The 16,997-nt window shown below is 40.6% G+C and overlaps 1 protein-coding gene across 12 annotated transcripts in view; it reads right to left on the reverse strand.

Moving 5' to 3' along the window:
* Positions 1-1,297: 1,297 nt before the first annotated feature.
* Positions 1,298-16,997, reverse strand: part of DENND1A (DENN domain containing 1A) — a 170,900-nt gene continuing 155,200 nt past the window's right edge. For 8 of the 12 annotated variants that reach the window (XM_052668120.1, XM_052668130.1, XM_052668122.1 and 5 more), the window contains 4 exons: positions 12,733-12,821; positions 5,705-5,833; positions 3,821-4,076; positions 1,298-3,147 (listed from right to left, as the gene is read on the reverse strand). In XM_052668120.1, the coding sequence (XP_052524080.1) occupies positions 1,828-3,147; positions 3,821-4,076; positions 5,705-5,833; positions 12,733-12,821 (1,794 nt within the window). In that variant the 3' untranslated portion in view covers positions 1,298-1,827. The remainder of the gene's footprint in view (positions 3,148-3,820; positions 4,077-5,704; positions 5,834-12,732; positions 12,822-16,997) is intronic. The other 4 variants (XM_052668128.1, XM_052668125.1, XM_052668123.1 and 1 more) reach the window with 1 other exon arrangement.

Raw genomic sequence — 16,997 nt, forward strand, 5'->3', positions numbered from 1 at the left:
TCAATTGCATGGCTTGTAAGAGTAACAGTGCTTTACAGAAATATTGATGCAACACTATGGTCTTTCTCAAATTGTTTGCATTTCAGATATTAGTATTTCTCTTTTGTATTGCACAGACTCAAACGCATAGACAGCCATTTTCATACACTAGAGTAAGAAAACCTCCAAGATTATATGAATAAAATAGATACATTGGAAATAATTCTGATAAAGCTTACAAGAATTTCCCCACGTGTTCAAAATGATTTCCTTTATCAAAGGCTTAATGGTGATGTGATTACCTCGATGGAGTGATGTTTTAAATGTGACTGCCCAAATACAAAACAAATCCAAAAAAAGCACCACTTAAGTAAAACAGAAATGATCACTGCAAAGACAGCAGGTTTTAAAGGAGTTGCTAAGATTAAGATGAAATTTCTTGAGGATACTATTGCCATAGATAAGAGTCTTAGAAAATCAGGATGAACGTACCCTTTAACCTTTTCATTGCATCCTTGTATCTGTGACCTCACAGTCCTTTTCATGGTCCAGTTAGCATCTCGTTATACCAGCAAATGGTTCTCATCAAAAGCAGGGCGAGGATTGTGGTTTTTAAGACAGGCTGAAGGAGTGGAGAGCCTTGCAGACCAGAATGAAATCCCACTGCTTCAAGGTAGCAGTTATAGCACATCTGAAGCCCAGCAGTGACAGGCAGCTGCCAGGGATTGGCCTTCCAGCATTATGTGACTTACTCAGCTCCACTTGAGTCTGATTTCTGTCTGTACAGACAAGCACTGCAGCTTTCATCTCGCTGCACTTGGGCCATCTTGTCAGTACACTGGCATTTAACTTGAACTCATGAGCCTGAACTCATGGGCTTTTATACTCCATTTTTTCTCTTTTTTTTTTTTTAAATAATCAAGACATTGTTACATCCCATTCATATACTGCCATCTATAATGTTTATATATAATATTAACATACACATACTAGGATACTCTTTATGGACTCTATTTTCTGATATATATAACAAAAAATAATCAAACAACAACAAAAAAAAAGTAAAAAAAAAAACACAACAGAAAACACAAACAAACAAAATCAATTGCTGGTGTTTCCAGTTTCCCAACAGGATTGCAGGACCAAACCCTGAGCAACTGCTCTGTGCTGTGGTTTTGTTGTAACAAAGAACTGTGACAATTCTACACCAGAGGTCCCCATTACCTCTCAGTGTCAGCACACTGGAGAAGGGAAATGAAAAATTTGCAACAAAAGTTCACCCAGTAGTATGACCTAATGAATGCCTGACAGGACAAACTTGGAACCTAATGGATTATTAACTCAGTACAGCCCATAAGTCTGGGTTTGTTTGCTGCACTCCACACGGGAAAGCAAAATATTATAGTGATGTATGCAACACAGGAAAAACTGAGCTCAACGCCATTCAGACAGGCAGCAAGAAAACTCTGGCATGGTGAGCTGTGTCATGCTGCTGGCTGCACTAAGGGCTGAAAATACATGGAGTAAATTCTGCTTCAGTAGTACTGACTGAAAAGCGATGCGTGGAAAACCAAACCAAATCAATTCCAAACCAACCACCTTCATGCTTTGATCAGTGCAAGAGTCATGAGTGTGTTTAGTGGCAGAAAGTGAGGAAACAGTTGCAGGGATCAGAACAACATGGGAACTCCCAAGCAGAACAAATTCTGGGCAAAAAGCAGTCATGTGAATTGCAGCATGGCAATGGTCCTGCAGCCATAAAAGAAATGCTTGGTTGTATGCTGGCTCAAAAAGAAAACAAAAACATCCTGTCAATTCCAAAGGGACATCAAAAGACTACTGGGAACATTATTCAAAGGTTTCCCATTGCCTTCTGAGCTGTTCAACCTTACCTGGTGTGGATGACACATCTTGCTTGGTCTTTTTTAACAAATCCTCAAATGGATCTTTTGTCTCCTCAGGTTTTGAGGACAGTAACACTGACTCTAAGCCCTTAGCTGGCCTGGAAGGGATCAAAGGGGGTTCATTAGACAGAAGAGCTAGTGCTTGTTGGGTATCTACCTTGGAAGTGGACTTGCCCACATGCAACGTTCTGGTTTTAGAAGGACCACTTAAACATGCTGGCTGTAGAGAGCTCGCTGGAGAAGGGCTGTGGCTCTGCAGCAGTAAGGAGCCAGCTGGTGACATCGCTGGAGCCTGGCTGAACAAGTTAGGCATGGACAATGTTGAAATGTTTGGTTGAGGTCTGTGTGGTGGATATAAACTAGAATTAGGTGTTATGAAGCTAGAACTATAAGCATGACCTAATGTGGGGGTGAAAGAGCCCCTTGGGGGCCTAACAAGAGACACTGAAAGAGGTCCTGGCACCGTTTGTGTGAATGGATTAGGAGATGCCTGTAAAAAAGGTGGCAGTGCTGGGGAAGGATAACTGAGTGACTGGATAAATGGTGCAGCTGGAGGAGGCACAAAGTCACTTGCCACTGATATAAAGCCAGCTCCAGAAGGTGGAGTGACTGAGCTCTGCAGGCTGCAGGAACCTTGCTGGGGGCCACTGCTTTGCCAGCTGGCTGCTTTTAATGGATCCAGCAGATTCAGAAGGTAGTCACTTTCATTACCTGTATTATCTGTCTTCACCCTGACAGGTTGGAGCATCTCTGCAGTGCTGGTAGCACTGGACAAAAGCTGAGATGAACAAGAGGAATAATTTACAGACTGCTGGACTTCAGGTTCTAAGGACAACCTAGCAACTCCTAAGGGCTCCGGGATAAGATCTGAAACCAACTGGCTACATCCTGTGTGAGCACTGAGAATTTCTGTTGGCCCAGTTGGAGTCTGATGCTTGGAAGCCCTGGGTGCTGGCGGCGGTGGCACTATCCCCAGTTCAGGAGTCTTTCTTCCCTGTGGCCTAGGAATGGTGATATTCCCTTGAGCAGCAGGATTTGAGTCATCCTTTTCTGCAGAAGCCAGAATGCTGTCTCTGCTCCGGGGTCTCCTTGTGATTGGCGGTACATTGCCAAGTGCAGTCAGGGGCCTTTCTGGTGAGCTTTGGGAGTACTTGGTAGGAATAGCCATGTCATCATGACCCATATTCCACAGCTTGTTGTAAGGGTGAGACAGCTTCATTGGTGGCACAATCCTGTTCCTCTCAGACCCAGCAAGATCCATTCTCTGCAAGAAAACAACGTTAACTTTCACTGATCTCCTCTCAGCATGGATCAGCCTGAAGACAGGCTGCTCATCTGTGAGTGGACAAAGACCTGTCCACAGAGTGAACACCGAAAGGAGAGGGACAATTGCATATGGCCAAGAAGGACGGGCAGGAAAGCAGAAGCAGAACTCCACACTGTTAGTTACAGCTCTTCCTCTAAGAAGTTGTTCAGCTGTGATATATTGTGGCATCTGCTGTTAGCCAAGTAAGGAGCACGCATCTATATCTAGGGTATGGAAGTGGAAAAACTTCAATTGTTGTACAGCAAAAGCTGTCAAATGAAACATCTGGATCTAACACTAAATTAAATATTACTTTAAGGTAGAAATTACATCCTTTTCTTTCCTGTTAGAGTTTGCCACTTTCTCAGCTGTATATATTCAGTGAAGTTCTTCAAAGAATATTCCTCTTCAGCAATCTAGATTGTCCAACTGATGTTTTAATGAAAAAAGCCACTATCTGACAACTGAGTTTCATTTCAATAGTTTCTTAATTCAGAAAGGAACGTTGAAACACATGGACAAATGGATGCACCTACTCAATACTATCTAAATATTATTCAAGGAATAATGGAAGACAGACAACCCTAGTTCTTTGCAAATTGCCCCAGGGCATATAGAACTCTGTCCAAACCTGGTAATCAAACGTGCATCGCTGATCTGCCTCTTCTTTTGGAGTCCGCAGGTCTTCCAGGCTCTTAGCCTGGCTGAGAGTCTGAGGCTGCGTTTCTACCTCTAAGTTAGGGAAAATGTCTTCAAGGAGGTTGATTTCTGTAGCGTTGCTGGAGAGGAGAGGGCTTGGAGGCAGAGGCTCTTTTGCCTTTTCTGGACTGACAGCCTCTTCCCCATCAGCACTATCAGATTCTTTCAGAGCCCGGTACGGCTGAGGCCTACAAGAGAGGAAAACAAAAATCATGCTGCAAATGACTGCCTTTCTCTTATTTTTAAAGACAACTATTTCCCAAGGAGCTGGAACACTCAAACAAACTGTTTTTGGGTAGGAAAATGCAGCATACAGCATCTCATGAACAGCAGGCATGTGAGCAAAATGACTGAGGGCAGACATACAGAGATGACTTTGGCACTCAAGGAGTTTTCAGAAGAAAAAAAATGGAAGATGGAAGTACTTGGAGGAAAGCTGTGGTGATGCACTTACAGACAGACTGATAAGCCAAGTCTCCCAAAGCAGGAATAGATGGATGCCAGCTCTCTGCTGTGACAGCCTGGCCCTTCCCACTCAGGCAGATGGCTTTCTTGTGCTCAGGCCTTGCACACAGGAAGTCAGAGCAAGCACACCACAAAGTGCTGGTGTTCTGCAGCCACTTACATTCCCAGTTTCAAGCTAACTCAGCACAAAACATAATTCAGTGTTTTCCTGCAATAATTGGGAACACTGTGCAGAGTTCCAATGTTTGTACTGGTGTCATGTTATCAAGAAACACCACAATCCATTATGGAGACACCTATTTTACATTTACAGCCAAGGCCGAGTTAGCAAGATGCTTTTCTTGTACATACCTCAGCAAAAAGAAATGAACAACAGCAGATTTGCATATAGGTTCTGTGTACAGAGAACAGCAGCATAATGCACATCCAATTAATAACAAGAAGTGACACACTTATCTGCAGTGATTTGACTGGCAGCCAATTTTACCATGGCATTTAAACAAGGTTTCAATTAAATGAAACTATTTGTGAGACCTCCAAAGCCAAGGATAATATGGAAGAACCCTCCTCTTCTTTCCGTATTTTATGATAACACATCCTTATCACACAAATTTATAAAGTCCTTACTTCCTTCATCAACAAATAAGTAGTAGGCAATCAGCTAGCAACACATGAATGTAATAATGTAAGTACCAGACAGCTGATGGGGCACTCCTCAGGAAAACAATGATCTTGCAAATCTTGACTGCATCTTTAATCTCTCACATTCTGCATGCTCATCTGCTTAGCATGAAATCACACTGCAAAATTACTGAAACACTGAAGAACCCTGCACACAAACCCAACAAACAGCTTGCTATTTCTTGTATAATTCTATGTCAGGTTGTACTCAAAACCCTCGTAGGTCCTCTGCATGGTGACTGCTCTGAGTCACCGAGGAACTGGTACCTGAGGGAGCACACAACTGGAACAAGCTGATGGCTGCGCTGAAATAAAGCTCACAGGACAATCCAAACAGCACAGTTAGCACTGCACGAGGAAGAGTGGCAGAAGGTTTGGACAGGAACACAAGCAGCACATTGGAACAAAGGGCAAGTGGAAGGAACCTCCTACAGAGCTCAACTCGAACGTAACGCAATAAACTGTGCATTACTGCATAGTGTTTCATGCAGAAGCATATTTTTGCATGCCTTTAAATATGAAAGCGAGCAGGAGAAATGCAGAACATTCATCAAGTGTTGTACAAAGATTGCAAGATTATTTCCAAAATTGCAAGAAGCAGGCACCCTGACCAATGCAAAAACCATTGTTTAAAGACTGAATTAATACAATGAAAGAATAAAGGATAGACCATTCAAAAGGAGCAGAGAAGAAAAAGTTTTCAGAGAAGCCAGATACAGGATCCTCTTCCTGCTGAAATTCATCATCAGAAGAGTCCTCAGAGAGGAAGACTGTATAGTGTCGCATAGGCTTTACAAGGCTGAGGGAAACAGGGAGAGAAAAGGAAGTTATCAAGTTGTCACATTGCAAGCTGCAGAGGAGAGAGAAAACCAAGTGATTCATAGGCTGTAAGTAATTTCTGAACGTGACTGAGTGCCACTGCAAAGAGCTCTGCAGACATGTGTTGAGCTGTACTGTCTAGGCAGAAAATAAAACTCTTCTAAAAACCTCGGGTTTTCTAGGGTTATCTAGTAGGGTAGGGTGCTAAGACCTGCAATCACATCCCTGTTGCAATAGAACCAATACAGAAATCCACAATTCTGCCCACATTTTGTCAGTCACATATCACTGAGAAAATCCCAGCTACTGTACTGAATCAAAACGTACATCATGACTGACAACTGAGATGGGAGCTTAGTTTTGCTAATACTGAGGTCTGCAATAAAGTTTGTTACTTCAATGTAAGCAGCATCAGGCTCATCGTGGGAGACAAAGGATAGGTCACGACCCCATAAGCAACAGAACAGTGGTAACATACCTCACAGCTACGTACATCACAGATAAGAAGAGAATACACTGCAGAAGAGGACCAAAAGCGCAGGAAGAAAAGGAATTTGATCTGTTACCTTTATAGTACAGATACAGTTGCTCCCGCATTCATAATCAGCCTTCAGTGTTTCTTAGTTCTTTGGTCTAATTGTTAAATAACTATGTAAGTGTTCTGAGAAACAGTCCCAAACATTAGGTCAGAAAAAGAGAAGTTGGACACTGTGAGTGACAGCTCAAGGGGATCCAAACTGCCACCGTGAATAAATGTTACTCACAATCAGGTCAGAGCTAATTAATAAAAAGTCTAAAATAGCGGTGGCAGCAGATGCAGCTGATAGTGTTAAATCATAGTCTGTGGTACTCCAATTAAAGCTGTTGCATAGCTGTTCTTTTCCTCTCATGCTATAATAGGCATCCAGGGAAAGAGAGGGAGCTGCCACTGCATTAGGAAAAAATGGCCATTTTTTAAACTTTTTTTAATTTTTTTTTGCTATCCAAAGGCTTCAACTTGCATTAAAAAAAAAAAATTATCTGAAAGAGTTTCAGAAAGCAAAGATGCTTAAAGAGTACATTGATTTATATGAGAATCTTATAGATTTTTTTTTGAACTTATATACACACACAGCTTTTTCTCTTTGCAAAGTACCATAACATTTAATACGACTCAAGCAAATCTAGAATTGTTTTCTGGGAATCAGGAGCGATGCTGACTGCCCACACATCTTTGCCCGGCCGTACGCCTGGCGATGGCACGCAGCAGATCTCAGGTGCCGCTGCCCTCGCAGCACCGCCTCTGATCCCTTTTGTTTGCCTTCAGACCACGCCAAATTCAAACGTGTTGTGTCTGTGTGTGTATGCACAAAACGAGCTCTGAAGAAATAAGATCTCTTTTGCTAATTCATCATTTGCCCCTCGGCGCAGACCAGTGCAACAGGATCACATTCATTGTAAGATAACCTGCACGCTTTTGTTGCTGTTGGAAGAGTCCTGAAAGTGGGATCTCCTAATTAGAAAAAAGAAAGCGCTTCAGCTTCAGCGTCAGTGTTCTCTGAAACAGATTGCGGCCACAGATAAGGGATGAACAGTTTAAAATCGTCCAAGTTTAAATTTTTCATTAGCTTGAGGCAGTGGAATCCAAAAAAAGTACCGATTCCCTCATTAACCCAATTCGCCAACTCTCCTGCAGTCTGCCACCCACCACTTGCTAGGATTTCATACACAAAGAGCTGTCTCTGAAAGGCAGGTCACAGCAAGCCCGGCTACAAGGCAGGCGCTGCTGCAGCCTTAGAGGGAAGAAAGGATGTGTCCGTCACAGCTACAACCCTCATCATCTCCACATGACTGCACCAGCTCCTGCCTACCTAATCTCTTAGCTGAGTTACCATGCAGATGACTTGCTGATCTCTTTCTAATGTTTAGTTTAACATGTCTTCGGTTAGCACTAGCATATGACAGTACTGACAGCCGTGGCTGTTCCTTTTTAAATATCATGTCAGAAACACAGTGCAATAAAGCTGGGGATGCGCTCCATGGCTCTGCGTACCATTATGATAGTATGGGTTTCTTTTTTAATGAGGAAGATCTGCATCTCAGGAGCTTTTTTCATGTGTCAGGATGCATGGACAAATCAGCAGCACATCACACTGGCCAAAAATGAAATGCTGACAAATGTAGATATTTCAAATTTAATTGACACCTAAATGTACTTGAGATAGAAAAAATACACACTGAAAATGTGAGTACAGGATTTGGACATTAATAAGGAGAACTCTGTAATAATTTTAAAAGGTAGTTCAGAAAAAAATAAATTTGTGTATTTTATCAACTGTTTGCTTTTTCCTGATTACAGAGATGATGATACGATGGAGTAATGTCGGTCTTGATGCCATTGTTCCCCTGAAAAGGGCTTCCCAAATTTGAGGAAGGATTTATTCTTTATATTTTAAAGAATACCTGTGCCACTACTCCAGGGAATTAAGGAATTTGTCCCTCTTAGACAGTAAAATGAAAAGAATGAGGGTTTTGGATGCATTGGTTTTTTTCTTGCCAGTATGAAATAAGAGATTTGGGACTGAGGGGATTGCCCCATAACTCTTCACTACGAACAAAGCACAGACCTGTCCCTGGAATTCCTTCCTGCATATTCAGCACACCTGAGTGTGAGCTAACAGGAACAGTAAAGTATTTTATTTTTTAAAGTGACACTTTGCATACTGTGAATCTTCACAGAAGCAGAACAGTCCAAGAAAAATTAAAATATTAGCATAAAGCATATTTTTAAGTATTAAAAAATTATGAGTAAACCAATCAGATAACAGAAATCACTGTGTGATCACAGGGAGCAGTCAGGGCAGGTAACTGCCTCAGAGTTTGACTCAACTTTCTATGCAATTTCTACAAAGTTAAAAAAAGGAACAAAGGATTTAAAGTGGGAACAAGCTGGATGACACCTCTGCCTGCTCTGACAGATCTAGATGCAAGATTCTACAAAGCCATCTCACATTTTCATCCTATTTCTCAATAATAAGTACGCGTTCACCAATTTCCCCTACAGATATCATAGCCGTCTCTCTTTACAAAGGCAAGCTGCACACATTTGGTAGGTAGATGGCAGAAATAAGCACCAGAACTGTTTCCTGCAAAATATCCTACAGGAAAAGTGGGAGAGACAGGAAGGAATCTGGGAAGGCTCCCAAAGGTTTTTGCTTGGCCACGTACAAAGAGCACGGCTGCTCTCAGTGTGCATCTTCCCCACTTGCTGTCCTTTTGCTGGGCCATCTGCGTTCTTGGCACCACCTTTATTGAATGTAGCTTTTTATAAATCAATTTTCTTGTGGCAGAAGAATCAAAGCCATGCAACCAATCTATCTGCTATAGTCTACAGGACTGTCCTTTGGATTCCAGCCAACCTTGCTCAAATGACTACTTGCGGGTTTAGCTTTTTCCTAAGCAGAGACCCTTGCTTGAAGTGATGCCTTAAAAAGCTTTACAGTACACAAATTTTGTGTGGCAGAGCTTCGAGAGCCTGGTTACATCAACTGGAAGTTAATGGGCTTTATGAGCCTGTATCATTTAACACAGCCGTCATGCTGACTTCACGCTAAATTCAGTGTAATAACCTACTATTGCACTGCAGTCTGATTTCATTCATACCATATAAGAGAAAACCATTAGCTTCTCTAAGTCCTACAGGAGTTCTGGAAAGTCATAATGAACTGCTGCAGCACTGACACGGGTTTAGCCAGCCCAAGACCCTTTTGACATGCTGTTAATTGTGAGCCTGACCCTCTGATTTCCTATTTTAATTTCCTCCCACTCTGCATGCCCTAGATGCCAGCTCCTCAGTAAGCCAGTACTTAGAGAACAGATCCTAGAGCTCTCTGGAAGCCTATTCTAAACTTAATGGGTAATCTTGCTGTGGTGTAAAAGAGAGCTCTTGAAAAACTGCTTATCTGTAAAAAAACGCAACACCTTGTTTCTGTGAACACCCAATTTGTGCTTAAGGAGATGTGTCCACACGTTTAGTATTGCCTCAAAGGGCAACCCTATGTTTTCTGAGCTCTCAGGTTCTTCCTGCTTAATAATAATTTTTTAAACAATACATTTTAGATTTAATGGCAATTTGGAAGAATCTTTGTACATCACAAGCCTTGCTTTTTTTATCTGATTGCAAAACAAAACAAAAACGCCACGTTTCTATTGAAATGGAAAGAAACTCACTGAAAATTGTAATGGGAAAAAAAACAACTCTTCCACCAGCTCCTCTAAATATGAAGGTTTAACAAGACTCCCACCCTCCTGAGTTTTAATGGAAGACTGGTTAGAAAATGAGCACATGCATTCTTACAATAATATTCTTTTGCACAGATTTAAAAACCTGACTCCTATAACTCAAGATACAAAATTCTTAATATTGTAAGAAATGCATTAATAAATCTAACAGCTGAAAGGACATCTACGTGCTGGCTGACTGTTCAGAAATAACAGGCACCGTCCTGGAAGGAAAGGAAGCTGCACTGAAACCAACTTGCTTGTGATCTGTGCCACAGCGCCGGGACGCCGTCCCAGCAGCCAGGAGCAGGATGCAAGCCCAAGTCTGAGTGGGGACCACAGCCTGGGAAACGGCTCTGAAGCTTTCAATCATCAATCAGTTCAAGACAAAAATGTAAAGCTAGTTTATAAAAAAGAAATTTCTCTGGAGCAGATGCTTCTCTTTACAAGCAGAGCCTCCATACGAGCTCCTGATCATAACTGGCTAATAATTAGCTTTGGAACCAGTGCAATTAAGCTAAATATTTTGGTTAAGTTCAGGTCAAGAAAAAGCACTCTCAGTGCTGCTGCGGCTTTCAAGGAATCTCCTCTGATCTACAGTATGAGCACTTGAATGCTACCAAGTTACAACAGCAAAAATAGAAATTGTAGTGTTTTCATTCATTACAGTCTGATCCAAGAGGGAGAAAAATAATGCATGTTCTTTAAGGATAGAACTAGTGTTATATTTTTAGTTTAGAACAATAAATGAAAATTATTTTGTAAAGGGATAGAAAAAATGTTTGTGGAAAATGTCATTATAAATATTTAATTACTTTTTAAAAATTACCTTTTGTTTATTCAAAATACCATTTTGAGGTAAATAGCCAGGAAGAAGTCGATCAGTGCTCCTTTCCCTGTCTCCAAGGCACTGCGAGCCACCTGCATGATCTTGCAGATATTTCTGCCATCACAACAAATTCAGGCTCGCTTGTGGTTTCGCCAACTGCAGAAATTCCAAGTCTCATCTATTTCCTTCTGCGCTGAAGATCCGTATCTGTCAGTGCCCTGAAAGTTACATTTCCCCCACTTGTACATCCCAAATCATAGTTCTTGTCCTCCTGCCTTTCTAACTTGTTTGTATTAAAACTAACCACGCACATTACAGGATATCTGGTTGGCTGTAATATTCTACAATTAACTGTCTGGAAGGAGTTCTGTACACATTTGTTTTGCCACCTGAAGCTGATGAAAGGAAAGGATGAAAACACATCAGTAGCTGCTGAGCCACTGAATTTGAACTAGAAAATATTGAGGCTGGGGCAGGCAAGGAAAAGTCCAAGTCCTGGTACTGCACAGCAAGTGCCAGAGGTTCTAGGAACATTACTTGGTTTTCTTTCACATCGCTAAGATGGAAAAATCTCTCAGTACTAAAATGATCATAGAGAAAAATACATCAGCTTTATATCTACAGAGAACCATCATTATCTTTGGTAGATTACCACCAATAATCTCCATCCAAAAATATATATAAAATGTGTGAAAGCAGCTGAAATGTACAGACTCACTAAAATTAACAGCTATCAATTAAAATCAAGAAAAATAATATTTGTAATTTAACATATCACTAGCATTAGCGTAAATATTATGCCTGTCATTCATGCTTCTTTATTTTCAATCAGACACTGCAGGAGCTGAAAATAAATGTTATCAGGAAGCCACAATGGAATATCATTGAGCAGCTTCTGAATCAAAACACGCATAGTAGTTCATGAGAAACATACACAGTGATTAAATTGACTCCATTATCTTCCACCTGGTACATCAACCATGCAGTGAGTCATATTAAATATTAAGGAAAAAACTTTATAAAAATTCCAATAATTTTTGTACAGACAGCCACCTCCCCGTATCCCCCTTTGACAGGATTTGCAATCTACTCCACAAGAGGGCAACCAAATTCCACTATAAAATGAATAAATGAAGCTGTAGAATTTAAAGTTACCATTCATTTCTAGCCAAAAGTCAGAATTCCACTCCATTCTAAAATGACTGGGAAATGAAGCTCCAAGCATATAATTTGGAAAGGGGAAAACACCCAACCTCCGACTCTCTTTCCTTACGAACAGCAGCGCTAGCAGTGGTACCCATCTGGGAAAAGGAGTCTTAAAGAAACAAACCACTTTTCTTTTTATGGGATTTTCTTCTCTTCAGATACAACAAATACCCTAGAATCTTGGGCATCAGCTAAAGCATTTCACTTTACTTAGAATAAGGCCACCACAGACTGGAACGTAAGCAGGTAATTCCAAGTGGCTATGAGATATGCAATTTGTGCTGCAGTGAGGAGATGACTGACGAGGAACAGTTCAGATCAGTGCAACTGTCCTGTCACCCTGAGTCAAGGTCCAGTGTGATTTCCTGCACCAAGAGTGTACTGTCACCATGCTGGATATCTGGAAAGCACCAGTGCATGCTTTCTCACTGCTCCTCTAAATTGCTCTAAAAATGTTGAACTCTGAGCTGTAGATCAATGAGGATTTGTAGTTCTTTTTTTCTCTTTTTAAATTTTGAATATACAGTCTGCTAACATTAACGCAACTGGAGAGAAGCAGAGCAGTAGAGCTGCAAAGTACTTACTGTTCCGGACTGGAAATGGAAGTCCTTCGTCCTTCCACAGCAATGTTGCTCTTGGGTCTCTTAACAACATGAGGTCTTGGAGGACGAACCTATTGCATACACATACACAGACACACTTCATCAGATACTTCAAGAGCTGGTCATGCAACAGATATACATGGCAACATATGCATAATTACCATGGTCTTAAGGGTATTTTACACTCACAGTCAGTTTTAACTTTTATGCTTCAACAATGTTACAAATCCATTGGTTTGGATGCAAACTATGCAGTCCCACAATTTGCTAAAGGACAAAAACCCACGTTTTGAGTTGCAAACGACATTATATGCTTGCTACTGACCATTAGCCAGTCAGTGAAAATTTGCTCAACTGTGCTGTTTAGAACAGGGTAATTTTCTGATAAACAGGTTTTCTAAATGTAAGCTTCATCTAAAAGAGTGAGTTGACAGAGTGAAACTGGAAAGGCCTGCATTGCACACTATATGGATATTGTTGTTCAGTTCTGACATCCTAATCCTTTTGTGCGCCTGTTCATAGGAAGCCAGCTCCTCAAGTGAATAATTCTGTAAAAGAGAGCACTGAAAAAAAACTGTACTTAAGAGTAAATATTGTAAATGAAAAAATACTATTTTTCTTCACAAATATGGTTCTTTCCAGTAGCTGATCAGAACACCTTCACAGACACATTATCACTGACATCACTGAGGTTATATTAGTGATCTTTTGTTGTCTGCAATAACACTCAAAGGTTTTCTGTGGAAGGTGACGTTGCTGCCAGCTGAATTGCACATAACATCTCCATTATCTTCTGATGTTCAGAAATCAATTGAATTTACCCACGTGAACTCCATAAGCAAACAAGCTAAACTTCAAGGAAAGGAATAAGCACAGCTGATCACTAAATGGGCAAAATTTACACACGTGCCTACCTATACTAATGAGTAACCCTGTTGGTGAATTTATTCCTCTGAGCCAAATGCAGGAATGAAAAATTGCAGGACAAGGGTGTACAGCCAACTGTCCACTTTTTTGCTTTCTTTTTTTTTTTTCCTTTAAAGAAGCACCCAACCTGGAATGCAGTCTGACTTGCTGGTTCTGCTGAATGTTAACCAACAGGAATCTCCAAAGCCCTCAACAAGGTAAGGAACACAACTCAACTTCTGCCCTCTTAGGCCTGTGACCTCTTTAACAGCCAAATATAAAAGGTGTTACAGGCCTACAATCCAAGTACACTTCAGATGACTGATGAACTTGTTTGCAATGGCAGCACTGGTTGTGCCCCCATCTCTGAGCTTTTTGGTTTTGTTTGTTTTCGTTTGCTCGGTTGGGTTTTGTTGTTTGTTTGGTTTTTTTTTAAATGCTTTTAAGAACATTTAGTTCAGGTTCTCTTGACAGGAAAAAGCTGCTAAGCTGTGAGCACTGTTTCTACGATGCACAATGGCATGCAGAACTCAACAGCAAGATCATTGTATTGAATTTTCATTTCAAAGGAAAAGGTGTAGAGCAGATATGATGAAGAAACCCAGAGATGTATTGCCACAGTTTCTCAGGAAAAAGAGTTTATACAAAGGTCAGGTGTTAAGGTCTTGAAGATCTGTCCCCACACAAGGCCTTTCCTCTCTTCAATAAAGACAGCTTAAGAACGTGAATTTATGGAAGGATTAAGTTTGTGGCAACTTCAACTGAACTTGCAACGTGGTGAAACATGGGGAAAAGAACAACAGAGCTAATTAGACGAGCTGAGCTGTCAGAGTGCGGCTGAATGGCTCGGTGCCAACAAACAAAAGGAATGGGCTGGCAATCAGCAGGATCGATGAGGAATACTGCTTCATTAGGGCTGATAAAACAGAGAGAGTGAGCAAGAGAAAGAGTGTGCAAGGGTGGGGGGGAGAGAAGCAAGACGAACTGGATGGGGGGGGAGAACAAGAAGGAGAAAAAAAGAGGAAGAAAGAAACTTGTTTAATTAAATTTAAGCTGAAATATGGTGTGTAACACTGGCTTGTCATCATGCTGTGAACACTTTCACCTTTTTTCCTGGGGGAGCAATTGTGATGAGCAAAAGAGATGAGAATTTTGGATGGCTCCAGGGGGTCACCAGACCAGTAAAGCATAGGGTGACATGCTAAGTAGGATTTAGAGTATTGTTCATGAGGGACTGCTAGGAAAAATCAGGAATCGAGCCAATTCCTCTCTGGATTTTTAGCCAAATAGGCAGGGTTAAATGCATATCAAATGCAAAGGTAGGAAAGAAATCCAATTACATGAGCACAGGGACTAGAGAATAAAGGTAAATATTCAGCACAGGATTAAATGTGCTTATTACTGTCCCTATCAACTTTATGAATAATTATCATATTACAACTTTTGCTAATTGAAAGAAGTTTCCAATCAGCTCCTATTAATTCTAACAGATCTCTATTAATTACAATCACCCTCTCACAACATCACTACAATTCATTTCCAAAACAACAGAATGTAAAGAACATATCTGTTCTGCTTCTTTAACCTTCTTTGGTTTGTGTTTTTGTTCTCACTATTAGTAATGACTCACACTGCAAGGACTAATTCCCACAAATTCCTTCTTGTAACAGATACAGCCTGAAAACAACTTCTCAGCAATTCTGCCATTATGTTGACTTGGTCGGAGGAGCAGAGAGAGCTGGCCTCTCATTCAGGCCTTCCTGTAAAAGGTCAGGATGAATTACTTGCTGATACCCACCTCTGCAATATATGCCAAAATTCTAAGAGGGAAAAATCAGCCTGCACAAAAGAATATTTACACACAAAAAATGTGTTTCATCTATTAAAAGCCAAATAACAGTTCAGAACAACAACAAATTTACATACATTTGGTAGAAGCATAGTTTTGGGAGCTATTATAATAATTTACATTTATCCTGAATTTCCTCTTGACAACTGACGAATTTCTGTTCCACTTACTGACACAGCAAGATGAATGCAACAGGAGCTTTTATTACATTTCCAACCTTTTATCAATCACATTGGGAGCAAAGATAGTTGACACGAACACATCATAGCGAGGACTATTAACACACTACAATAAGATTAAACAGTCTTAGCAAGACTTTCATGTAATAAATTACTCAATCTGAACAATATTGCTCAGCAACCTCAGTACAGAGAAACTGCAGAGAGCCCTCATGGGGCTTCCCCTGCCAAGCACAAAGCAAGAGGACCAAGAAGCAGTATGGGAACCCCTTTGTACCACGGAAAGTTTGTTCCCAGTGTAATGAATCCAGGAGGGCCTGCTGTACAAGTTATGTTCCAGAGAACACACACAAGCACAGTCAATGCTACCTTTTAAACACAGAAAACAGAAATCTTCAGTGCACAAATCCATAACAGTGACTGTTAAGCTGAACACCCAGAGTTAAAAGAGAGGGGAAAAGAAAAACATGCTACTGAAATGTAACATAGGAACATGCATCAAAGATCAAAAGTTCACACACACCCAGGTGCACTTGTTAACCAGTTGCCTGCTCATCCAAAACTGCACATTTGTAACAAGTTTTAGCAAGATTAGATTTGAAAACTTGCATCTGTTTTTCTTACACACCTTCCTGTTAAGGAAGCAAGGAGTAAGGTCTTTCTGTTTATTGGTGAAATTATATTCATAAAGCAGAAGGCTTGAATAGAAACAAATATCTTTCAAGACTGCTGCAAAAACAACACCCCTCTAAACTGATGTCACTTTCCTGTATGAAGAAGTCACTGAAACAGACCCAGTACAGTCTCCATCCTCAGAGGCATCTGGTATAGTTTACATTTAATAATCAGACTGCAGTAGAGCTTTGAATGAAAAATGCTTAGATAAGGTATCCCATCCTAACACAGGAGTTACACTGAGAGCAATTTCTGTGCAGTTCTTCTGAAGAAGACTCATTTCTTAGGCCAACGTTTTTCATTCCAGGTAATGTTACATGAACATGAAGTATGGATGTATATCATCCATAATATGGTATTAATATTCCACTGTCCAAATAGAGACTTTGCTTTTTTATATATATTCATTCATCTATTCCATGGTGAAAAATAAAGTGTCTCAAATTAATTTAAAGCAGAACTTGTTGAATCTCTTCAGACTTCTGCTTCCTTTTGTATTTTAGTTTAGTGCAAGTCTTCAAAAACTCACTGGCTAAAAACTTATCCCAGCCTAGCAAGACCTTTTGTTCAAGAAATCACCACAAAAGTAAAACAAATATTGCAATAGCAGCATCAGTTACCTGCAGAACTGACTGAAA

Source organism: Tympanuchus pallidicinctus, unplaced genomic scaffold (genome assembly GCF_026119805.1).
Source record: "Tympanuchus pallidicinctus isolate F22 unplaced genomic scaffold, pur_lepc_1.0 scaffold8, whole genome shotgun sequence".
Classification (NCBI taxonomy): Eukaryota; Metazoa; Chordata; class Aves; order Galliformes; family Phasianidae; genus Tympanuchus; species Tympanuchus pallidicinctus.